Source organism: Pagrus pagrus, assembly GCF_965226575.1.
Source record: "Pagrus pagrus genome assembly, chromosome: 13".
Taxonomy (NCBI): domain Eukaryota; kingdom Metazoa; phylum Chordata; class Actinopteri; order Spariformes; family Sparidae; genus Pagrus; species Pagrus pagrus.
This window is the reverse complement of record NC_140197.1, coordinates 10420288-10446587: the sequence shown is the minus strand read 5'-3', so window position 1 is coordinate 10446587 and position 26300 is coordinate 10420288. Positions and strand designations below refer to the sequence as shown.

Sequence of the window (26300 nt, the reverse complement as noted above, 5' to 3'; positions counted from 1 at the left end):
GGCGCTTACAACACACTGGGACAAACTGAACACACTGCACAGTTAACACACTCCCTCTCATGGTCGATGACAGAACAGCAGGTAGAATGACAAGGCTGTTAAGAGAGCTGTTGGTGAGTGCGTCATCATGTACAGGTGTGTACCTGTGTGCAGTATGTACCTGTGTGTGGATGGAATGCACTGAAGCTCAGGGGTTGGTGCGTTCATGACCAGTCGTGTTTTGAGAAAAGATGCAGGTGAGAGACTAAATGAACACTTTTTTAAAAGTTGAATTTTCCTCACAAATAATTCCACAGTTCAGCAGAATTAAAACAACTAAAACAAATAATCACCAGGCTTTTAGGCAACAGAGAGACGGGGAAGGTCCCATTTCTCAATCCACTGATATATAGGGCCAATAAAAAATGTATTTACTCATTTAAATTGCTTAATATTGTTGTAAAGAGCCACTTTAATGAACACATAGCACTAGCATTTTAATATCACTCAATATGAGCATCATATAGCTACACAGTGTTGGAAAAGCCCTCTGTGATGATGCAAACATTTTTCTAACTTAAAGCAACATTATGCAACTTTTTTAAAAACCTTAGAATGACAACTTTACAATTATTTTGATGATAGCATCTTGTAAAAGTGCCAAAATTGCAATCGTCAATTTCTATATAATGTTGCTTTAAAGGCAGAATCAGGTCAAAAAATAAAATTGTATAATGACAGTGGTCACTTTGAATACATCTATGATACATCAAGGAACACAAAAAGAAATGCATAAGTTAATTGTTTTGTCATTCATTTTGAAAGATGTAATGGATTAGTTGCTTAATGGCTCTTACTATAAAAACTACAGCGCTTAATTCTTGGATAATGTCAATAGAATAACACATAAATGTAAATAGCACTTACTCTCCCAGGATGATTCTTTGACAGAGTGAAGCTCAAAGCCCAACTGAGAGCATAAACAGGACCTGTTTCCCCACTTCTTAGAAATGGACTTGGCAAGTTTTTAAAAAATGGAGCAGATTTGATTTATCACCAACACCTGAAATATACCTGATCAGCAAAGATTATGGTGCACAGAGCAACATCAAGACAAGGCTGGGAACAGCTCCAAGGGCAGTTGGAACCATTTAGGATGGAAATGAATAAGCGGTTAAAAGAAGAGATGGCCTCACACGATTATGTACAAAACTATGCTTTATTTCAAAAACAGTCTCAATTCAGTTCCATAAAGATTAAATAAGAATCAAAGCATAACCCTATACGTCAATTGTTCCTTTTCATAACTCTCTCCATATGCTTGCTGATAAACGATGCACCACAGCATCCGATGCCAACGGTCTAATTGTAAGTGTAAATACACCTCCTCTATGCATGAGTGGCAGTTTAATGGCTTTGGTAACAACAAGATTAAATATTTATCCAAATAAAAAATACGATTACACATTTAAAAAGAAAAACAAAAGGGGATAAAAGTACGAAGTAACAGCTTTAATAGATGATATTTAAGCTTACCTTCATGTAACACTTAAATATTAAAAATAAAACATGCTTAAATTTGGCTGCATCTTTGATAAAAAATGTACAACATATTAAAAATGTGTTTGGGTATTAACCACATTCAGAATATAAATGAATCATCTCCAAATGTTTCATCCGGACAAAAACTCAAAATTGTTCATAAAACAAAAATTAAATAACATGACGAACCAAAGTGTCTGATTCATAAGACACTGAGACGTGTGGGAATGAAACATTTGGCAGTAACCAAACACACTGGGTGACACCACTCGTCGCCTGTAGGCTTCTGGTGACTAACGGCATTAGGTTCTTGTCCAAGCCTGTTTCCCAACTCAACAAAACCAGTCAGTTTTTAGCCCACAGTCTCACCTCACTAGGGCTTTAAATGTTACAGAAGGTGCTTTACTCAGCCGGCTGGGTCTTGTTCTTCTTATTCAGGACTTTGCGGAGGCTCTCAGGCATCAGGTAGGGCCTCTCTGCACTGCCATCATTCCTCTCAAGATCCTCCACTGGAAAGAGATTCAATAAAATAGCATTAAACTAAGGTTATTAAAGCCACAGATGTTTTTCTTTTTCCTTGTACATTTTTGCAAAAGCAGAGACAATCTGCAGCCTGAACAGAGACAAGTACTTTTGCAAGAGTGACTGGAAGACAAAGTTAAATTAGCTTGTTTCCAGTTCCACAGAAATACAGCTTCATTTGTATTAAACAAACGTTTATAGCTTTAATCAACAGTTCAATCACCAAGAACATGCATCCATTTCAAGACAATAAATTCCTTCATTTTATGCAGCGGAGACTTGTCAGCTCAAATACTGTTTATTTAACAAACTATACTGCCAAGCACACATTCCTTTGTAAAGAGGATGCAAAACTACAACTGCTTGTTTTACAGTAAAAACGTCAACACAATAAAAGAAGAAAGCAGCTGGCCTCAAGAAAATCGCCAGCATTCATTTATACAGATAAAAAACCTGCTATGGCTTAGTGTCAACAGAAATAAAAGTGCATTGATAGTGCAACATACTAAGTAGCACTGATGATTCTGATTGCGTTAACTGTAAACAACAAGGTAAAAATTTTAGGTCAAAGGTGCAAACAGACCAATTAACACTGTAAATGAGGCACATGAACGGCTTCAAGTTTCTATTGGCTAGTGGCAGTGGGAGGAACTATTAAAAGGCTAAGACAGAGATTAGAAATGTCAGTTTACCTCAGAAGAAGCCATTTATACAATTTCCAGACATTTAGTTGAGCAGGTTTTCCAACACGGTCAAGAAAGAATACAAACCAACTACAGACATGTCAAGCACCATGATGTTAAAAGTGAGGAAAGACCTGATGTTAAGAGAATTTTTCTCAACTAACTGAACTGAATCAACCACTGAAAGACCATTTCATCATCTAAATCAAGTAGCAAATTATGAATTAATACCATATATACAATACACACATTTTAATGCACTCATTCTTAGAGACATTCTAAATGTTCAATTGACCATTTGCTAACCTGCCTTGTTACTGTAGCTATGCCTTTAAAGTTCTCGCACAGCACATTTGCAGTTCATACTGACAGAGTTTGAGCTTCTGTGTAAACTTTCCTAAATCCCACAAAGAGCAGGATAGAGACCAGCTTCCACACCGTTGGGTGAATTTGCTGAAATACTCCTTTGTGTTGGAACTAACTATGTGTTAGAACTATAAGCCAATGTTTTTGACCCGCCCTACTCTGCTTCTGATTGGCTAGTGCTAGTCTCACTTGTTGGTTGGGTTGGTCAGGTTTAGGTATGATGAGTGATAATTGGTTAGTGTTGGAGTAACAATATTATGGCAGCCAATCAGAGGCAGCAGAGGGCGGGTCAAGGTGAACATGCTAATGACAAACAGTTTAATCCATTCCATAAACTTTTGTTCTCACAAGCTGACACAGGGACACAGTCTTTCAGACTCTTAAACTTTTCTAGAGCCACATGCACACTGCTTCTGCATGTCCAAAGCGTGAAAGGCCTGCCATGCCTGATTATGGTTGCTATGTAAGCTATGATTGAACAATCACTGTTTTGTGAAGGGGTTTAGCAAATGGCCAATTAAGGTGCAATATGTGTGATTTTTAGTTGAAAAGATTTTATTTTTTTTTTAAATAAAATTAACTAAAAAAAATAAAATTATAAACAAAATGTTAAAATGTTGATGTCATGACCTCATGTAATGTGTTTAGGGTTGGGTACCGAACTCTGTATTTTTAAGCCGTAAGGGTACCAACCGAATTATGTCGGTACTGTCGAGTAGCAATTCACATTAAATCAATCTGTGCCAAATTTCAGTACCTGAGTGTCCATCTTTATTGAAAGAAAGACAGAGTGAGATGTCTCCCCAAAACTCACTGACTATGTCTGAAATTAGCACATGCTGTTTAGTTACTAAAACAGTATGATCATTAGTATGTCTGTCAATGCTAACACATAATGGGAATTCAAATTAACAGCGCAACCATGGTAAAAGTATATTTACAAACAATCCGTTTCAATTCACATATTTAACATAAAACGCCATGTCTGCTCATATTTACAGGCATATACAGTATTTAATATGCTTTGGAAACTGAATTATAAATGCTGACTTCACAAAATGAACTGAATCTGCTGCTGTAACACTGAGCTGCTACAACAAGCTCAAGGGGTCATAACACAAACTCAAAAATTCCCAGTCATTTAAAATACAGAACACCACTAGCCGAGACCGTGCGTGCCAGGAGAGGGCTATTATATCTATTCTTATAGCACTGGGTTGATGAGCAGGAACAGCTAAATGTAGCAGTTTATTTTAAAACTTATTTTATATTACAGATTTATATGCAGTACATCAAGATGCTACTGAAATAAAACTTAGAACGACTGACTGATGTAATGTGCATTGTTACTGGAAGTGAATAAGTCATCTGGTTACAACTGAAATTACTTTTTTTGTTATTACAGAGAGATTACCAAGAGAAAGTACCGTATCGAATTCCAGCTACAGGTATCAGAACCGGCATTGGTACAAATGTGAACGGTACCCAACCCTAACTGTGCTGTAGCGATATCTACCAAAGCAAGCTAACCCTGACCTGTCCGGTCCAAAGCTCCTGCGCCAGCAGTGTAAACACCAACACTCCACTGGTGCTCTGAGCTCCCAGTCTGAACAGCAAGATGTGTCAAAAACCAAGCTAACTAGCCAACAGCAGCTACAGTTAGCAGCATAAAGCATATCTGGTGATATGCTGCCCCTTTTTTGTTTAGATTATGAATTAGACAGCTAGCCAAATCTTACACATTGCACCTTTAAGGAAACAAATCGATCAAATAATATTTCCCTTGTCTTGTGTCAATGGACCAAAAAGGTCAAAGGAAATATGCATCACCTGGCTGTGAATAAAGAAAACACTGAATCCCTGCTACTTTAAGGCCTGGTGTCCTGTAGCTGTACCACAATCTGCCTCTGTGACATGAGTGGTTAAGTGAGAAGCAGAATTTCCCAGAGGGCAACAGCAAAGTACCAGCTCCTTACTATAGTCATTAACATAGTCTTTAACTTGAACAGTTAAAAAACTAATGACACTCGCAAACAGTGTCTTTGCCCACAACACTCCTCTTCTCTAAGCTGCGTCCTCCTCCTCAGCCTTCTGTGGTTTCAACTGGATGTCTTCGTCGTCCTGTTGCTGAGCAGAAGAAGAAGGCAGATCCTCAGCCTTGTTCTTCCACAGAATCTCATGGAGCGTTGAGGACATGTAATAAGGCCTCGCTGCTGAACCGTCATTGCGCTCCAAGTCTTCACCTTATTGTGTGTGAGTGTATATTTATGTGTTAACAGGTGGAACAGAAAATAAGTATTGAAATCAGGGTAAAAAAAAAAGGTGTTATCCGGCCAGTAGGAAGGGGAAAGGGAAGTTTGTGAATTGTGGGAAGTGAGAAAAAAAGAAGGGAGAGACAAAAAGAGAAAGAAAGTCAAACAGCAAGCAAGCAAAAGCACCCACAGGCATTACAGATTTTGAAAGATAACAGTTCAACACCAAGCAGCAGCAGCAATTTCCAGATTAACACCATAAGCAACAGACTGTTAATTTCAAATGGTGTTTAAATTTTCAAGTGTAGCACACCACATTCATGCAATTTAGAATTAGTGACAGCCCAACACCAAAAGCAATGTGAGACTTAAAGAAGTGAGGAAGGTTTTGCATTTTACATCAAGGCCTGTCTTCAATGCAACATGTCAGCAATGCTTGGTTTCTGTTATGTAGTCTATCTGACACTTGTTTGGACAACGAAGAATTTATACAAGGAAGTTAAGAATGACTGAGGTGTTACTTACAGAAACAGAGGAAAAGAGTGTCCACACACATGGCGTACACACTGAAGAATCCATGGGCAATGAGGTAGGAGCCAATCACCACCGTCTGGTAAGAACGACAAGAACCGGACGCTCATATTAAATTCATAACATACACATAGGAACATCTTGAGTCAGGGACAACAGAGTTATACACCGATCCTGTTGTATTTGATTAGAGGACCATCAGACTCACCAGGATGGGCACCCAGTAGTAGTGGAGATGAGGAGCTGTATTCTCAAAGGCCTTCACTCTCCCAGAGAAGAAAAAGAAAGCAAAGATCCCTGTGGAACAAAGACCGCAGAAAGCTCACACTTTAATACCTCAAATCCTGTTAAATTTTTTGGTAGATGGCTGCTAATACTTGTCTCTCTGATAGCTGTCATACTGTACTTTATGAACAACAATAGATATCCACAGTATCTACAGTTCAAGCCAGTGAAAATAATACAAACACCATTGATATTGCTCACTTACAGTAATACAGCTATAAGGTAATTAAGCAGGACATATTTAGACAATACATTATATTTTGCATGTACAAGTGTATGGATTGGTTAACAGCCATTTCATTTATGACGCAGCACCTGTATACAGAACAACCTCTCGGGAAAACTTGCATATAATCTCACATTTTTTCGTCAGGGAATGCTTCTCTAGTCTAGAATAGTGTGTACGGTCAATAAAAAAATTCAAGCATGAAAAATAAGACTCACCCACGAGCCCAACAATGAGCAGTTTGCCCAAAAACAAGAGGAAATCTGTCACTTTGTCCAAGACAGCCACCCTGAAGGATTAAAGAGAATAATTTATTCTTTACAAGAAGAGAGACACTGACAATCATATAAATTAAAAACAGGAAAAAAAGAAAAAAAAGTTGAATTTATACTTGTCAAAACACCATGTAGACTCACCTGATCATGTTCCTCATGAGGAGGAAGAAGGCATCTCTGGCAGAGGTGCAAAAGTTTTTGCCATAAATTGCCACCTAGAGGCCAAATACATCATTTCATTCAAATGATTCAACATTACAAATTCTAAGTTTGTATTTTAATGATGTGCTGAGGGTAGTGAAATAACCAAACACACCACATACCATAATGTAGGCATTTCTGTTTAGGAACTTGATGAATTTCTCCAGACACCAGAAGCAGCACTTCAGACAGCACAGCAGGAATTTGGTACACTTATTTTGGGCTCCTGTGAATAATGATTGACAGGTGAATGAAGATTCAACCAACACTGGAGACATATCTTCCACATTATCCCGAGGATGCATTAGGAGTTAATTAAGATCATTTTTGAGCGACAAACTAACATTTGCATTGCCCCGAGAGTCAGAGAGCTTCATTTCCTTGACTCAAGTCTATGTGCTATCAAACTATGGATTATAATCTTGAGCCGACATGTAATTATAATCAAAATTAGTACCAGACCTTTCAGTTTGTGGTCCAGATACTCCAGCAAAACCCTGATGATCTGAATGATTGAGAGGATAAGGGAGCCAAAGGCCAGAGTTCCTGTATGATACCTAAAACAAGATAAAAGTGATGCTCAAGCAAAGTACGAAAGCCTGTCAGCTGAAAGAGGACCTACTGTCGAATCAGAATCTCTGTTTTAAAAATAAAACAAGTTACAAGAGAGTCCAGAGGAAGTCAACACACAAGGAGAAAAAAATACACTTTCACACCTGAGAGATCTCCCGAGGGCAGAAAACACTGGGAAGGCAGGCATGTCATCTGGCTTGACGAAGGCCCAGTAGTATGAGGCGAAGGCCCCGGCCAGGGTCATCTGTCCCAGAGCCGTGACAAAGTTGGCACACCAGAAGAAGAGGAAGACGTTGTAGAACTGCAGGCCGATCAGGTATTTGTGGTAAACGGTCTCTCCACCGTAGAAGGCAAAAAGGCACTCAGAGTCAGGGCACTCCTTTTTCATGGAACTGGTAGTGTAGTTCTGAAGCACAGATACAGGTTACATACACACCTTGTAAACACAGACACTTGACACTGGACTGACAATCCAGAAGACTTCCATTTAATGTGATGGAACAACCATTATTATTCACTCCAAATAAGAAGGGCTGGATCAAGCAGTCTGTTATGACTCAAAAAACCTCATTCACAAGTGATAATGTAAGAGATTCAGAAGGTCAATAAAGGTTATTAATGAACAATGATGTTTTCTAAAAACTGTTGTAAGGTAGAAAAAATGGTGACTGGAGGTTCCAACATGAATTGATAAATAAAATGAGAAAACTTACAGCTGGGTCACATGTTGTCCTTGAGTGGTCACATGCTGTATCGTTAAAAACTTTGTAGATGGGTTCATTTGAGGTAGACAAGAAGCTGATCAGTGCTGTCAAGGACAACCTACTAATATGACATCACTTTATATTCATTCTGGCACAGGTTTGTCCGAAGTAACTTACATGTTTCCGACGGACATGGAGGAGACATTTTGGGTTCAGTGTCAGAAAACTCACATTAATGGCTGACGTGCTCTACCCCCCAAGCTTCATTAGTTATCCACGTGTTTTTAAAATGTATTCCTGCCTAATACAGTTGCACACACTTACATGGTTAGCTGCTACTGGAAAACTAAAGTTAAATCAAAATGTCCCGAATCTACCGCACTTACAGACTTACAAACGTAGCGACTGCATTCCTAAGGAGTGGCTACGCCTGTCCAAATCCACAATTCATCAAGTCCCAAGGAGCCTTAGGTGGACTTTCTGCAGACTACCAGAGATTTCCCTTAGGTCGCGGACTTGACTCCAAAACATTTTTTTTGGGGTCGTCAGCATTTTTCCTTTTTGAAGTTTAAGAGTTTTAAAAGGCAGAACATAGTATTAGCGCTGTGTATCAGCTACACAAAGCAGCAAACACTGCAAATATCCAATGTTTGTCATGTATCATTTGAAGAAACACTTTGCTTTGCAGACAGGGTCAAAATATGTAATTCATATCCATGTAAACTACTGAGGTCTGAAGTTCCAACTTAGTAAAGATTAAAGAATTGCATCCAAATGTTTGGACTTGTGGCTGTTTGGTCTTAAGAGGCACTATGTCGCCCTCTGCTGTCTAACTTGGCCTTCCTCATAAACTGAATGATTACTTTGTAGATTTTCACAATTAGTCAGAGTTGCCGATTACTTCCATTACCACAGCTATGCTGCTGTTTGTCAAGACAAGGATGATTCATACTTTTAATTGCTGATGTTTCACAACATATGTTTTTCTTTGAAAATACTCAGTCCACTTTAAGAGCTGGTTAAATGCCTGGCTCATGGGCAGTTCTACATGTGCTGCTGAGTCTTTATTATCTCTATCTATTGCTCTTATGTTGTGGCTACAGTCAGCCCTAAATAATGACGCACTGACTGACAGTAACGTGAAAGGATACACAGCTGTAACTGCCCAGTAGGCGATGACCATGGCCAGGAGAAGGAACGTGAACAGTGGGTAGAAGAGAGAAGACATCACATGCCCGATGGCTCTGTAAACACAAAGCATCATCACAACCAAGTCAAGGAAAAAAAAAAAAAAAAAAAGACCACATCCATCATTACTCCGAGTTACATTTCAATGACTTCATCTGTGCCTGTGCCATTAGCCTGACACTTTAATCCATCACCATGAATCACAGTAAAAGGGTTTTTAACTCTGAACAATTTAACATCGTAACTGTCATCGATCTGTTTTTCCATTTCATCCCATCTTCTTTTCTAATAATGCCTAAAGCTCTAATGTGAAGTCTGACCTGCTGGCTTCTTTGATGAGAGCAACGGCAATGAGGATCCTCTTCCTGAGGAAGATGAGCAGTAGGATGATGATGAGCTCCACAATGGCCAGGATAATCACTGAAGGAGAAGGGTGGCAGAAGGAGAGGTGACATGGGTGTCCCAACTTTATAGCAACATGTCAGAATGTAGAAACGTGTAGATTGCTGTGTACTGACTGAAGGCCAGCCAAGTCTGTCTGATCTGCAGATACACTGTGAAGTCTGTCTGGAAGCCCAGTTCCTTTAGAGTCACATCAGCACCCGCTTCTCCTTTCAGTGCAGCATACTCCATGTAGCAGTGGAAGATACCTAAACAGTGGCAAATTATATTTTAACTAAGCAAATGGAAGCAGTGTGTAACAGAGCCAAAACAAAAAATGTGATACAAAAATCCTCTAATGTGTATTCATGAGAAAAAAACAGCACTTTTAAAAAATGTAAATGGGGCAGCACACAGCATCAGTCACATCGCTTCTGGGAAAGAACACAGGGGATTTTTCCAGAAAGCAGGTTCAGAGAAAACTGAATTTGTTAACCATGAGTTGAGGGAAACTTGTCGATATTTTCCATTCTTTTTCCCAGTATGGTTACATCAGGACAAAGAGGAAAATGATCATTCATTGTCCCCTATAAAACACCAATGACTTCAAGCCTGAATGCATATATTTTGCACCATGCGAGCAAGAGGGAGCGAGGAGCAGGGAGATAGCAGCGGGGAGCTAAACAAGTTATGATAGGGAGCAGAAAGATTGTTCTCTCACAGGCTGGAGCATTGATGGATGCAAATTTTATCATCTGTTAAGGAAATCTGGTAAATGATGAATGGAAGGATTCTGCTGAATAAAATATGTGTGTCAATTGACAGACTCCTTTCCCCAATTCAACTGCTTGTTGCTGTTTTTGATGATGAAGAAACATAGCCTGCAGCTCACACATGAACATCTGTAGCTCCTCTGAAATAATACAGAGGCTCTGTTCTTTATTTACCCATTGACATGGTGACACTTGTTATCAGACCTCCACTGATGATGACTTTCTTTCATTCAACACACGTGCTTAACGCAAGATATGTCCCAATATCCTACAAGATACTAATTCAAAAGAAGATTGAGTATGTAGTGTGTTCACACTGTTAGTGTGACAAAAGGAAGTGTGCTCGAAACGGTCAGTATGGATACTAAAAACCCAGATACTTGAGTCTGCTGTTGTTGAACACAATTCACCCACAATGCAATGCACAAAGGAAATGGAGGGACTGCTCACAGCTAGGAAAAATAAAAACTAATTGTGTCTACAATAAAAAATCTCCAGGAAACAAAGAACAACTTATTATTTATTTTACATTATTATTTTTGTTCATTTGAAGTCTGACAGCACAAGTCCTGTATTTTTTTTTGTATAGAAAGGTAAAAAATGTTAATTTATACTGCAGCCAAAGGGGTATTATATGCAGTATGGAACTGGGAGTTCCAAAAACTCTGAACACCTGTTGTGGAGCACACATTACATTCAGAGTTTGTCAAACCTGCTTGCTGAAAGAGGCCCCTAGAGTGCTGACCTACTTTGAGGCGAGTATGAAAATGACTAAGCATTGTGTACTATGGCCCTTACCGTATCCTATGACCAGTATCACCAGGACAATCATAACCCAGACCATGATCCCTGCCAGGAAGCGCAGGAGAACGATGAAGAGCAGGCTGGTGAGCATAGCAATAACCAATCCACTGGAGAGAGTTGATGGTGAGAGGAGGGGAGGTAAGGACAGTCAGCGAGTGAGAGGTGAATCCAACTCATGTTTCATTGCTAGAAACCTGGATTAAAGTGACAAAAGATGCTGCAGGAAGGAGATTTACAACTGTAGGTGAGTGACTTACATGAGGATCCAGTACCAGGACTGTGTGTAATCCTCAAAGATTTTCATGACCACCTGACGAGCTTCTATAACCACAGTGGCATTCCTGTGGAGAGATTCCTGTGTGTTTATCCATTTAAGCAGTGTGGGATTCCTCGTCAGACACGGTTTGTAAAATCTAAATGTGGCAGGTTGGGACAAGCCAGGCCACGGCCATTTACAAATAATGACAGAAGGGTATTTACTCTGACATATACTCACTTGACTCCATCCACAAGATCTTTGGCATCTCTCATGTTTCCATTGCCATCATCAAAGTGGGAGTTATTTCCCACGGTTATCACCCCTCCTTTCGTGTCCAAAGCTGGGAAACACCTACGAGTGACTGAAGGAAAGTAGAAGAAGAAACAGCAAAAATTAAAAGGAGGCTGGTCAATTTGAATTCTTGACATACATCGTTATATGTCGCAACTTTCCAGATTGATATACAGGTCCTTCTCAAAAAATTAGCATATTGTGATAAAGTTCATTCTTTTCCATAATGTAATGATAAAAATTAAACTTTCATATATTTTAGATTCATTGTACACCAACTGAAATATTTCAGGTCTTTTATTGTTTTAATACTGATGATTTTGGCATACAGCTCATGAAAACCCAAAATTCCTATCTCAAAAAATTAGCATATCATGAAAAGGTTCTCTAAACGAGCTATTAACCTAATCATCTGAATCAACGAATTAACTCGAAACACCTGCAAAAGATTCCTGAGGCTTTTAAAAACTCCCAGCCTGGTTCATTACTCAAAACCGCAATCATGGGTAAGACTGCCGACCTGACTGCTGTCCAGAAGGCCATCATTGACACCCTCAAGCAAGAGGGTAAGACACAGAAAGAAATTTCTGAACGAATAGCCTGTTCCCAGAGTGCCGTATCAAGGCACCTCAGTGGGAAGTCTGTGGGAAGGAAAAAGTGTGGCAGAAAACGCTGCACGACGAGAAGAGGTGACCGGACCCTGAGGAAGATTGTGGAGAAGGGCCGATTCCAGACCTTGGGGGACCTGCGGAAGCAGTGGACTGAGTCTGGAGTAGAAACATCCAGAGCCACCGTGCACAGGCGTGTGCAGGAAATGGGCTACAGGTGCCGCATTCCCCAGGTCAAGCCACTTTTGAACCAGAAACAGCGGCAGAAGCGCCTGACCTGGGCTACAGAGAAGCAGCACTGGACTGTTGCTCAGTGGTCCAAAGTACTTTTTTCGGATGAAAGCAAATTTTGCATGTCATTCGGAAATCAAGGTGCCAGAGTCTAGAGGAAGACTGGGGAGAAGGAAATGCCAAAATGCCTGAAGTCCAGTGTCAAGTACCCACAGTCAGTGATGGTCTGGGGTGCCATGTCAGCTGCTGGTGTTGGTCCACTGTGTTTTATCAAGGGCAGGGTCAATGCAGCTAGCTATCAGGAGATTTTGGGGCACTTCATGCTTCCATCTGCTGAAAAGCTTTATGGAGATGAAGATTTCATTTTTCAGCACGACCTGGCACCTGCTCACAGTGCCAAAACCACTGGTAAATGGTTTACTGACCATGGTATTACTGTGCTCAATTGGCCTGCCAACTTTCCTGACCTGAACCCCATAGAGAATCTGTGGGATATTGTGAAGAGAAAGTTGAGAGACGCAAGACCCAACACTCTGGATGAGCTTAAGGCCGCTATCGAAGCATCCTGGGCCTCCATAAGACCTCAGCAGTGCCACAGGCTGATTGCCTCCATGCCACGCCGCATTGAAGCAGTCATTTCTGCAAAAGGATTCCCGACCAAGTATTGAGTGCATAACTGAACATAATTATTTGAAGGTTGACTTTTTTTGTATTAAAAACACTTTTCTTTTATTGGTCGGATGAAATATGCTAATTTTTTGAGATAGGGATTTTTGGTTTTTCTTGACTTTTTTGCCAAAATCATCAATATTGAAACAATAAAAGGCTTGAACTACTTCAGTTGTGTGTAATGAATCTAAAATATATGAAAGTCTAATGTTTATCAGTACATTACAGAAAATAATGAACTTTATCACAATATGCTAATTTTTTGAGAAGGACCTGTAGATAGATAGACTGAGATCCAACTCACAAGGTTTGCTTGGGGTCAGCATGGCAGGACAGAGACCTTGCTTGAGGATCTCTGGTATACCCTGAAACAAAGTATAAAGAAAACAGGTGAGCAATAGTGTGGAAACATTTCAACAATCACAATAACAGAGATAGAAAAGAAAAAAGAAGCATCCATGAGGTTTAAATTCAGACTTTAAACTCACCATTGACTTAGTCACACCTTCCTTGCAGAATTTCTTGTAGTAGTCAAAGTCATCTTTGTTGCTGTAGGCTTTGAGTAATGTCATGAACTTTTCAGGGCACTTCTCCACACACATCTAAGGAGGAAGCAGCATTTACAGCAGGACATGGTTACATTGAGTGCAGGGAAAGCATTCACTGGTTATGGTTTTGAGTACAAAATGCAGCACAGCAGAGAGATTGATTGCCAAAATAAACTATTTTGGAAATTCCTGGTGATAAAGAGGACACAAAAGCAATCGCTGTATCCAAAACCCACACTACGTACTAATTCTGAGCATATCTTGTATTTATTGGGTTTTCAAACTGGAAAAGACTCAAAATAAAGTACACTCTCCCACAGAACTATGTAAACAGGAAGTGGAGGAGGTGCTCACAGCTAGGAAACATTTAAAATCGGTTGAAAACAAAAAAGGAAATTGCTGGAGAAGAATACATGTCAAAAGAGTGAGTTTACACCTGTGTGGTCGGACACTGGAACTCCAGCAGCACCATGGGGCTGGCACACTTCATGATGTTGAAGTAGAACAACAGTGGCTTCTTCCTGTTACAACATATAGTACATACAAAGCGGTCAGAGGAAGAAAACGCTGACAGAAGAAGCTCATGTTAGGAGTGGTTTCATGAAACACAAAGGGTGTCTTTCAACTGTTAACATGTGCTAATGGAAAAGGGCATGTATAAAAAACATCAAGAACATCAGGAGATTTATTTGCAGCACATTTAATGGAATTGAATCATCCAGTCTCTTCACTTAAATATGCTGGATTGAGAAGGTGAGTTTGTCAAAGAGAGGTGGAGACTTAGAGAGTCCATGAATCCACCTGATATTTTTTTCCGTCCTCCACATACCCCACCGGGAGCATTTCAGATACAGGAATGTTTTGCCTGCCCGTTTTTGTTTACTTGGTCATTTTTTCCCTTGATTTTTTTTCTTTTACCATCAGGAGACTGCACAGGGCGTTTTATTTTGAAAACTGACCAAATGTTCTATGCTGTTTCTGTGTCTGAATTCCAGGCTCTATCTGCTCCTTAGATGCCAAAACAGACATATTTTAAGCGAAGCAGAGCGGGGAGCCGCTTCTGAAACACACTGTGGTGGAATCGCAAGCATTGTCATGAGTGTTTGTGATCAGCTTCAGTTGGCACACCGCTGTCAGAACAAGACACAGTCGTGCCCGTTGGAATCAAGCTGTAAGAAGGATTCTGGATTTCTAGACTTAAAGTTGCATATAGAGGCTTCTCCATTAGATCATATGTTCTTAAAGAAAAACAATTTAGAATTATAGATGGATGTGTTAAGACAATTACAGACTGACTGAGTAAATCATTTGTTGCTTTGCCTTGACAACAGAGATTCAATCTATATCGAAAAATATAAAGAATATTTTAAAAAGATGATTTGTAAAAGGACATGTTTGGCACATTTGCAATGTTTGTATCAACTTAGACCAATGGCAATTTGTAAATAGCATTTTTAAAGATTTGTTGAATAAAGCATGGTGTTCTTGTGTGACATGTTTTAATGTTGATGGACATCTAATGCATTGAAGATTATAGTGGTCTGCACATCGCTGTGTGTGTGTGTGTGTGTGTGTGTGTGTGTGTGTGTGTGTGTGTGTGTGTGTGTGTGTGCTCTTAAAGATAAAGTCAAAGTCCAGCAGAGAAACAAGGACTCTTATAATTATAATCTAAACTTAAAAGGCAACTCACTCGAGTGGGGTGCCAGCCTGCCCACAGAACTGCCCTCTGCTGTCTGTGGGATAGATCACCTTCCTGGGGTCGCCCTGGGACCAGGCTGGAAGCACAAACATAGAAGTTGAAGGTTACAAAGGGGTTTTCTGTATTTCTATGGGTGGCTATTTTTATATGTAAACCAAACTGCAGTGCCGTTTCCTTACCCAGTATTCCCACTGCAAAATAACCCAGTATGGCGATAATGAAGAGGATGCAGCACACAATGTCTGTGCAGCCCCTAAAATAGAGAGAGTATAGTTTGAAGCATTGAAGCAAACTCTTTGTAAACAAAATATGTTCCAGAAGTAACATCAGGTCTCACCTGTTCTGGATTGGACCCTTGAAGGTCGGGTCATACTTCCTTGGCTCGCCTATGGAAAAAAAAGAAAAGTTTTTTGCTTTGTGAACACTTAACCCATTGCTGTGATGAAAGGTCTACAGCAGTGCGAGAAACATAAAAAGTTAAAAACAGTGATGCACCTTGCACCCAGTCTTTAAAAGGAGAGATGATTTAATGTCACGTAACAGTACACCCCCGTCTTCCTCCCATTCTTCTGTCAGATGACTTTTCCCTCCAGGCAGACACGCCTGGCAACCCAACAAATTCCTCCCTGGTGACTAAGTCGAAGCAAACTCATGTCAAAGACCAAGCCAACATAACTGGCACAGCCACTAGAGGGGGCCTACATCATTTTATTGCATAACATCTAGTTTTACAAGGCAATCATGTCATGTCAATACAGGATTTATGTCAGAGATAGTGTTACTTTTGTTTTTCTGGAGAGAATTATGTTATTTTTGGCTCTAATGATAACAAGACTTTTTCCAATTAATGGACTTGTCAGAAGCTTCCCATCTGAACACGTTTATTTAATAATCTGATGCATACATGTATTGCAGTGCCATGAAGTAAAAACACTTCTACAGGGTTTCACTGTCAACAGTGTCATGCTTTTAAGTCACTGAGATTTTGAGTGATCAGCTGATGTTCTGTGGGTAATTATTGCAGACAGAGGCAAATAGTTAAGTTTGCTGCATGTTATCTGAGGTCAGCGTGTCAGAAGCGGGAGGCAGAGTGTCTATTATCTAAGCAAATTCATCAGAGAACGTTAGTTTCACTTAGTGGTTCAGTTCTCTCCAGAACAGAAATTTAAAAAGCATGAAAGCATTGATCAAGGTCAAAGATTATCAGGCTGCACAATCACAACCAACACAAAAAAATGCTTTTATATCCAAAATCACCAGTATTTTGACATCATGGCTGCCTTGCTAAGGCTTCAAATATTTCAAAGCACTAACCACAGCATGTGTACATATGTAGCACTGGAAACCCCGTAGAGTCTAGACAGTGGAGTATGATATTCTCGGTGGCGTCTTTGCATATTAATAATGTATGTGGGCCAGAGGATAATGCTGCGGGAAGCATTTACTAGATGAGCTCTTGGAGAAGGTTCCTGTTAGAAAAACCGCAGTTGATGCATTTCATATTTCACAGTGTCATATCAGTATTGTCACTCTGAGGTGCTATTTTTTCAAAGTTTCACTGCTTTGGTGTTTGAAATTTTTCCACTGATGAATATAAACAAGTAAAGGAATCTTTCAGACACATGTAGCCGTGAACCAGTGCCAGACTAAAAGAATCATTGATTGAGTTTCAGATGAAATCCTGCTCTCTTAATGATTGTCTGAACACACATTAGTATTTGTGCAAAGAGAAAAGCACTGATAAAAGAGCTCCCGGCTCTCACACACCTGTATAATCAACAAACTGCCAGCAGTGGCAGGTTCCACACAAACACACCCAGCCATGTTGACATGCTGATACTGCTGCTCCAGTTTCACTCAAAACAATTTCCATACCTCATGAGACAGATTCAGTTTTAAAGCAGTAAGAAAAGAAAAGCCTAAAGACAGAACAATAATCCTCGGCTCATCTGACGTCTCTTAAATTGACACAGACAGAAATAAGCTGTGAATTGATAAAAAAACATAAACATAAAGAGCATTACCATTCTTTCCAAAATATTCTTCATCCTCCTCAGGCATGTTGAATTTCCTCTCAGGAACAAATGTTGAAATGTTACAGAGAACTCTTTTACTCTTTCCCCCTTTATCTGGCTGACTGCTTCCTCCCTCTCTGCTGGTTTAAATGAGCGGGGGAATCAGGTATTGTGGAGAAAGAAACCAGTCCAACCTGTCCCTGAATAGCTGTGAGCCTGGGCAGTCAGCAATGCTCCTCCTCACTTCGCCTCCATGTTTATCCTGAAACAACTGCTTCTTTCCAATCTGTGCCCCACCTGTGCATCTGCTGCTGTCTCCTCCCACTTCCAAAAGACCTCTTTTTGTCTGTTTTTCCACTTTGCTTCTGCCTCAAATAAGCCTTTCCCACAGGCAAATGAAGTATCTACAGGAAGGTTACGTGTGAACGGGAAGAGGCGTGGACTTGTGAAATTCAGGGTAGGGACTGCTGATGTGTATGAAGAGGAAAACCGAGTTGCTGTTACTAGAAACATGTGTTTGGAGTAAACAAGGAAACATTCCTCTGGTGGTGGTGTGTGTAGCTGCAGTGGAGGAGGAGTGATTAGATTCAGGTGTGCAGCACATGGTTTGCTACAAATCCAATCACCTGCAGAGAGCCGAAGCACATAATGTTAAGCTCCAAAATATAAATCATTTTGTGATAATAATTGCCTTTAAACTGCCTTATGGAGAAAATAATATCCCCTCAAATTTCATCCTCTCAGAGTGATTGCTCCCATCTTGTGGGAGCATGACAGTATTACACTGGGACCGATTGAGAGAAAACAAAACTCACTCTCTGTTCTGTATTAAACAGCCAAAGGCAATATGACTATGATACATGAATTTCTAATTGTAACAAAGAGTCCACAGACGGACTACATTTTTTTATTTTTTACAAATGCTGACAGAAACAAAGTTCAGCTGAATGACTGAAAGTTTCCATTCTGTCCTTGTTATATGGCCAATATTACTGTGCATGGGAAAATTACCATCAGAAGCCTCGGCTGTGCTGCAGTTTCTCTAACAAAAATTTCACCAAGGGACTCTGAAACAGAGACTGGTAGTTTCTAGATTTTGATTTCTTGGATTACAATCCAAGACATGACACACAGCAGACAACACATCACAACAATAGTTCTTACTTCCTATTATTGTCCTTTTACTGTTGAACTGAAACTGAAAAAATCCAGTTCCAATGAAAAATAGTAATCACCCCCACACACATTTCAAGTAATTTATCAAAAGAGGTTCGGTTACAAAAGACCTTTCCCAAGGATGCTCAGGTAAAAAACTGTATGTGGGAATGACTCTTTTCATTGGAATTATCGACTGTTGTTGGCCTAAAACATATAAGATAACAATCACAGGTGCAGTGGCCGATGTTATTCTGTTGTGTCACATCTATTTTGCATTGACACATTCATGAACTACTGGTGAAACCCTGCCATCACTTTGTGAGGCTACGCAAGTACTGAAACATTCTTCCCATTGAGTAAGTAGTTGTATAACAGACTAAAAAGGCTTTTTGAAGCACTTTCCAATTTAAGCATCTTTTTCATGTGAAAGAAGGTTGTATTCATAAATTTGTATGAACAAATTTGTGCTCCGTGAGCAGCTGAATTACTTTTAGACTGAAGATCTCTTTGTTTCCCTGGCAATACAGAGGATATAAATACTGTAACAGCAAGAAAAAAAACTACTACAAAAAAAACATCTGTATTAGCGTAGGTTGTCAGCCAAATTCTTATTTTAAGCTTCTATGTCCTTATCAGCCTGGAATTTCACAGTGTATACCTAATAATCTTTTCTTTGTTGGCAGAGAACAATAGTTTTAATCCGTTAACAGCTCTCCAGTGTATCTAATCTAATTCCAAAGCACCATAAAAAATGCAATGTTATATGTCTAAGAGCTTTGAGCTATTTATGAAATACCACAGTTTTTTTCTAACATTTACGTGGGCACCCATTTCCAGAGAGACAATCTGTATTCGTATTGTGCTTTGGTGTGTTTTGATTATAAATGTGTTAGTATTAATGTGTCTATTCATTGTGATATTTATTATTTAACAATTAATTACTGCTAGAAAGAAAGATGTCTTCATGTCATCATAGTTTATGTTCTTTACTTCGTGTTTTGTTTTCACAGTAATTTAATCAGAAGTGAAACTGAAGCCAGACTTGATGTCTTGCATTGTTTCTTCTCATGTTTCTTCCTCAGTACATTGTTTACTTTGGACATTGTCCCATGTGTCCTGACCTTCCTCAGTTTCCCTGCTATATTGTCTTACCGCCTCCCTTCACATCCTTAATCTACAAATAAAATCTGGTAAACCTTTGTCATGGATGACATCTCAGTTGGAAAAGCACAGTGAAATTAAGGATTGCTAAATTCAATTTAGCTGATCTGTTTCAGGGTCCTGGGACTGTTCATGCTGGCATACTGTCACACCCTGCCTTACTGAATACCCTCAAATAGAAGAGAGCCATCGTTAAATCTATGAGTCACACCTGTGCTTTCCCTTCTATGACAAGGGTTTCCATTCTATTATAAGGCTTAGGAGCAGCACCCCAGCTGTTTTGGGCACAACCTGAGCAAAAGGGACGTGAAATCAATGTGGAGAGCATCAAAACTGACGAAGTTACTTTCCCCAGGTGAAATGGTTCTAGTTCTTAGACTTTTTTCTATTTGTTTGTATATGATTGGAAATTGCTCATTTTTTTAATCAATAAACATAAAATGTCCTTTATTATTGTATAGGGCAAACACTGTATGATAAGTCAATCTGTCTGCAGTGACAAAGCTCTACTGTTAATTATCAAACTTGATTATATTTTTAACAACTGATGATAATACTTGGTATGCTCGAAACAAAAGTAGCCATGTTGCGTTTTATTGAATTAACATCAGCAAAACTTATTTGACAATAGACACTTTGACATGTCAACATGTCAAAGCTGGAGAAGCACAGGTTGAATTTATAACACAAATGATGACTCCCTGCGTGTTTGTGTGCTGTGAAAAAGGTCTATGCAGCACTTTTGGTCACTGTAAACTGATTTGTGTAGATCTCCATCGACATGTATTGCTTTGACTAACAGAAGACATTCACATATCGCTGTTAAAACCTTCCAACTCCAGGATCCTGTCAAAGGCCACTGGTGAACTCAGAAATGCAATTGAGTTATGTAACAGCGAGACCATATGTTTTTTTGCTTTTAGTTCCAGAGAACTAAATGAAGCTAAAGTCAAGGTCAGATAAGTAGCTGGTGGGTGAGTAAGTAGAAAAGCCAAAAGTTCTATAGGTCCAAAGGATAAATCTTAAAGGGTTTGATGTTAAAGCCAAAGAATACAGTAGGCAGACTGTAATGGCATCTAGAGGTTAGAGCTGCTGCCCACCCTGCACAGCTCCCACAAGTCTTTCATTACTGACAGAGGGTGTGGAGTGTTTAAGTTCAAGCTCAGATCTATTTAAAGTGTTAAAAAGGAAGCAACACCACAATCACACACAAATCTACAGTATACACAGTAAAATGTTGTATTCTTACAACAAAATTTAGTACGTCTGTCTCATATTTGGGAGCCAGCTAGTTTATAAAGAAGCTGCCATCTACTCATGCAACATTTTCACACAACAACCCCCTCAGATAAACTCACAATCAAACCTTATCTCTGCTGTCCCACCCAGTGCAGCTATTAATGTCTTTCTGAGACACAAGTGACAGAAATTGAAACCAACAAACTGACACAAGTGGGACTCAGGAAAGAAACACAAACACATTATCTAGACTAAATAAGACCACTGTCCTACTGACAACAGAATAAGAGACATTTCAAGGAACATTCGAGTGAAGTTACTGGAGCTGTTAAAGTGCCAAAAATTGTGCTGCTTTCCAATTAACAAAGAGAGACATTCCTTAATAAGAAGGACGGTCAGCAGGATCAGCCAAGATCAACAAATGAAGCTACTGACTGGTAAAAGAAACTGACTAACACATCCGGTAAATAGCTCACTCGTGATGGTCCTGCTTGCACATCCAGTCTACTCTCCATCTGTATCTCTTCTTCTCTCCAAACTCATTTTCCCTGACCTTAATAACCAATCAGTCTCACACTGCTCTGAACATGCCTTTGTATTGCAGACTGTTGGCAAGCCGGCAGAACCACTAGACAGTAAGAAGAGTCACATGATCTGGTGTGGGTTGTTAGGGTATGATGAAGCACATTTAAATCGAAACAGGTGGAGAAGTTGTAGGGCTGTGTGTTAGTAGTATTGGGGGAAAACTTTAGAGTACAGGAACTGAACTGAAAACGAATGAAACAGGGGAAAAAAACTCCAAATGCAGCTAAAAAAAAACAAAAAAAAAACATGAAAGAGTGAAGCTCGGCATCGAGTTTCAGTGCACGGCTCCTAAATATGGCTTATAATTACACCTAATCTGCACCAGGGCATGGCTGCCCGGCTGCTTCAAATCCTGTCATTGCGGTTTCTTGATATATCTCAGCCTGAAATTACTCCAACATGTGAAACTGTGGTGGATCCCAACTGTGTGTTCTGAATGAGTCCCCCTATGGTATGTTTAGATTATAGAATGCGTCCCCTTCTTTTAGCTAGATTTGACTAAAGTCTCACGATGCACTCAGAAATATTAATGTGTTGAACTTAAAGGGACCATTCACCCCGAAGTCAAAACATCATAGTTTTCCTATTACCTGTAGTGCTCTTTATCCATCTAGTTTGTTTGGTATGAGCTGCAGAGTTTTGTAGATATCAGCCGTAAAGATGTCTGTGATCTCTTTATAACAATGGAACTAGATGGCACTCAGCTCGTGGGGCTCAAAGCACAAAAAAAAGCATTTGAAAACTCAACAGCAATGACTCATGACCCAGTTACTCAAAATAATCTTTGAACCTTGTTGTGACTAGTTTCCTGTAGAAACTATTCTTTCTACCGAGCTACACCTGCCAACCGTATCGCTACACAGAAGGACGAGAGGCTAGCTAACGAAGCTAGCTGACGATACAACTCAGCCAGGGCAGATGCCATTAATGTTAGCATCACACGCTGTCACAAGCCTCACCTCCATGAGCAGATACACACTTCCTTTAATGCAGTGTTGCAGTGGGCAGGGGTAGTTTGAAAGAAATGTATCTTGATTAACTGGGTCATGATTTTTGGAAAAAATGAATCTTTGAATCTTTCAAATGTATTTTTTTGGCACTTTGAGCATCAAAAGGCGAGTGACATCTAGTTCAGTTATTTTCGAGAGAAGGCAGACATCTTTAAAACTGGGCAACTCACACCAAAAAAATCTAGTTGGATAAAAAGCACGACAGGGACGAGAAAAAAATATGTATTTCTGAATTTGCGGTGAACTGTGCCTTTAAAGTTTTTAGAAGCTGATGACTCAAACCAATGTCATTTCCTAAGTGAATTTGCAGCCACGTCACAACCATCTTCTCCCATGGGTCTAAATACAATTATGTTCCTCCTCTATGTCTTCCTTTTTACCATCTTGCTCTGCGTACAACTGTCCAAATCCTCTGCAAACATTTAAGTATTTTGGTTATTGGAAACAAGCACATAAAGTACGGTTGTGCCTTCTGTTGAGGGCTGGGAATGTAAGTCAATTAGCCATCATGTGGCAGGCAGAGTGGAAAAGGGTGTGTGCAGAGTGGAGGAAGACAACATTATGTGAAAGCCACATCATGAAAGCCAGCATGCAGAAGAAGTGCCTCGTATTGTTATTCAGTGCTAATTGTCAACATCCTGTAAAACATGATTATCATGTTTCTGCAGAACAATGAAAAGTGCTTTTAAAAACTAAAAGCCCATTTAATTTAGTATAATGAACGAAGGATGCGGCAGTAAACATGCTCCAAAAACAGGCTTTTTCTTTTTTTGTGAATTGTTGTCAAATTTCCCTGCCCATGAAAGAATAACATAAGATGTATATCACATCCAACACACAACAGGGTGTGTCACCGTGTTATTTATAAGGGATATTTGGGAGAAGGAGGGGATAATTACAACCACACGGTGGCAATCCAAGCAAATAAAGAGGTATTGTTTTGAACAATTGAACTGAGCATAGTATCTCTTATATGACACTACCAATAGAGACTGAAAGCACGTAGCACATGTGTGAGGTATTTTCTAATAAGCTCTATACATAGCTCCTGCTGCCTGCCATACCAGACTGAGGAATGTGGCAGCAACTGGACAGCACACGATAAACTGGGACATTGTACACAGTGACAATATACGAGGCAGTTTGTGCCACCACCTGCCTCACACAAAACGTGACGGACAAAAAAACTTTGCATTCACGCGTTGTGTCTGTGAGTCCAAAGTGAAGACACAGATGTTAGCTGATATTTAGGTTGGCATATGGCGTGAGAGAAAGTGGTCCACTAGTACCAGCTAGCGTTAACTTGCGACAAAAACAGCAGAAAACAATACACGTATTGCTGTAAATACGAAAACAATTTCAAGTAGCGCAAGTATTTGAGCTACAGCAGACATTTCACGCTAACGTCCAGGGCCAAAACAAAAAACTAGCTAACCTGCGTTAGTAAATGTGACGTTAAAGGGGAGCTATCCCGGGACAGACTGAAGTGAAGCATGCCCCTGTTGGACTTGAATTAATTACCAAATTTCGGTTTCTCCTCCAGTTCCATGTTTACAGAGTGTTTCTTCTGGGCCAAAGGCGACCACTACAGCATATTCCCAGCCTTGACAGAGGTTTTCGTGTAGCGCTTCTGTCAACTCCAACACTTCGAAGAAATCCGCTCCAAAAATCTTGTCTGCCCTGCTAACATTTAAAGGGAGATTCCTTAGGGGAACGTGCTGGCCAATGAAAACGCAGGATACCATGATTGACAAGGTCCTAAACCAATCACCGAGCGAAGGCGGGAGTTTAGAGTCCTGGAGACTGGGTTCATTCTAGCACCGTTAACTGATCGAGGCGCAACTGTCCAATGAGCTGCTATAGCCGAATGATATGAAATAGCAGTGCACCAGATAGAAATTAATCTTAATATTTAATAAAACACAACAAGGTCCAGACCACGTTTGTTTGTTTGTTCATCATTACTCATTCACAGTGAAAATGTGTCTTCATCAGCCAAACGTGCAGCGAATCAGTGACACAGCACAACTTTTGTTGGTCTGATGAAATTCAAGACAACATTAATTATAAAAGCAATCTATTCATTCATAATTCAGCTTACAGGCCCAACATTGCCTGATCTGACTCTGCACTCTGTGAGTCACGACAGCTGCTGGTAGGCTGCAGAGGTGGAAGACGTAAGATCCAAAATTACTCCAGTAAAATAAGAAACAACAGAGTGTTGAAATACTCAGTTACAGGCAAAACCCTGTGTTCAAAAAAGTATTCAAGTAATTTTTCACACGTACTATATGAAAAATGTACATAGGCCTACGTTTTTAGAGCTTGAATCATTCACCATGCAGAACGGCCCCTTTCAGAGAATTATAATATGTACTGCATGGGTTGTACTTTATTTTAGTGGAATTAAAGGGACAGTCGCTCAATATTACAGGTCCAGTTCAGTGTACTCTAGATGGAGCTTTCCACAATCTGAAAAAAATAACCCTGATGATGTCATCATGGTTATTTTGGCATAGGCTTGGAGTTTCTGTAGGAAGCCTGTGTCACAAACAGGGGTCGTGGAGTTTAAGAGACATGGGCATTCACCAGGCCGAGGGTTGTAACAAAAAAACACTATCGGGTTGCATTATTTATAAAAGTCAGGATATATCAGGCTCTGCTGCTTTGATTTTCACCATTCTTTGTAAAAAAATCTATCTCTTGTTAGTCTGGTTAGTCAACTTTAAGAAAGTGAAACAGCAAAATGCCTCTTGAACATGCATCCTACATGCTGTAGCCAGTTGGGATGGATCTAATTTTAGCTACTTAGTCTATGGTTGCATATTGCAATATATCATGTTGTATGAGCTGGCCCTGTGTTAAATGCTATCAAAGTAACAATTACTGTCAAATAAATACTGTGGAGTAAAATATATTTTGATAATTTTCAAAGAGACAATTACTATAATGTGTGAAGTATTAAAGATGTCTGCAATTGAATTTGTCAATACCCAAACCAAATACACGAAAGTAGCAAAATCACTCTTAAAATAATCAATTAGAAACAGAAATCTTGATTTAAAAGTTATATTTAATCAAAAAAGTGTGTAAAAGTTACTTTAAAACACTATGCAGGGAAAAATAACTTGGCCAGAGTTTTTATTACACATTTTAGTATATTGAATTGTTATTACTAGGAATTATGCTACTATATAGCATTGTAATGTATGTTGTAGCTGGCCTTGGACCAAACTGTAGCTTGGGTAGTTTAATTCACAGTATCAGAGCTTATCCTATTTCATGTGCTTGTGTTTTATAAATCTTAATCAGCAAAGTAATTGATAACCGTGCTGCCAGATGTACAGATAAAGGTGAGTGAACGCACCTTTTCCCTCTGAAATTTAGTGAGTAGAGGTGGCATAATATTAAAATAGTCAAAAGTAACATACAAGTACCTCAGAATACTATAGCACAGTAAATGTTTTTGTTACTTTCCACCACTGTAATAAACACTATTTTTTCTTCTTTCTGACCTTTATTATACATATTATTACATATTA

General features: G+C 39.5%; 1 protein-coding gene across 3 annotated transcripts; it reads right to left on the bottom strand.

Annotated features, from left to right (window-relative positions):
* Nucleotides 1-1179: 1179 nt before the first annotated feature.
* On the bottom strand, nt 1180-24432 carry LOC311268071 (choline transporter-like protein 2). Of its 3 annotated transcripts, none has more exons than XM_084371439.1 (22): nt 17615-17979; nt 15928-15976; nt 15770-15843; nt 15582-15666; nt 14328-14412; nt 13832-13945; nt 13648-13708; nt 11782-11905; nt 11543-11626; nt 11280-11392; nt 9846-9977; nt 9648-9747; nt 9291-9383; nt 8149-8233; nt 7579-7841; nt 7325-7419; nt 6985-7088; nt 6803-6876; nt 6605-6675; nt 6084-6172; nt 5870-5954; nt 1180-2030 (listed from the first exon to the last, which is right to left on the bottom strand). In XM_084371439.1, the coding sequence occupies exons 1-22, from the start codon at nt 17649-17651 to the stop codon at nt 1924-1926; spliced, it is 2124 nt and encodes a 707-aa protein (XP_084227565.1). In that variant the 5' UTR covers nt 17652-17979; the 3' UTR covers nt 1180-1923. The 3 variants fall into 3 exon arrangements, with proteins under 3 accessions (XP_084227565.1, XP_084227564.1, XP_084227563.1); XM_084371438.1 differs by lacking the exons at nt 1180-2030; nt 17615-17979 and adding exons at nt 2031-5335; nt 24280-24432; XM_084371437.1 differs by lacking the exon at nt 1180-2030 and adding an exon at nt 2031-5335 and having other exon boundaries at nt 17615-17981.
* Nucleotides 24433-26300: the final 1868 nt, after the last annotated feature.

Excerpts from the sequence above, each read along its gene's own strand:
- LOC311268071 (XM_084371437.1), bottom strand. The coding sequence starts at position 17,651 with ATGCCTGAGGAGGATGAAGAATATTTTGGAAAGAATG. Across the intron at positions 11,906-13,647 it reads GCTGACCCCAAGCAAACCTT|TCACTCGTAGGTGTTTCCCA; the intron begins GTGAGTTGGATC and ends ACTTTCCTTCAG. Across the intron at positions 11,627-11,781 it reads GATCTTGTGGATGGAGTCAA|GAATGCCACTGTGGTTATAG; the intron begins GTGAGTATATGT and ends ATCTCTCCACAG.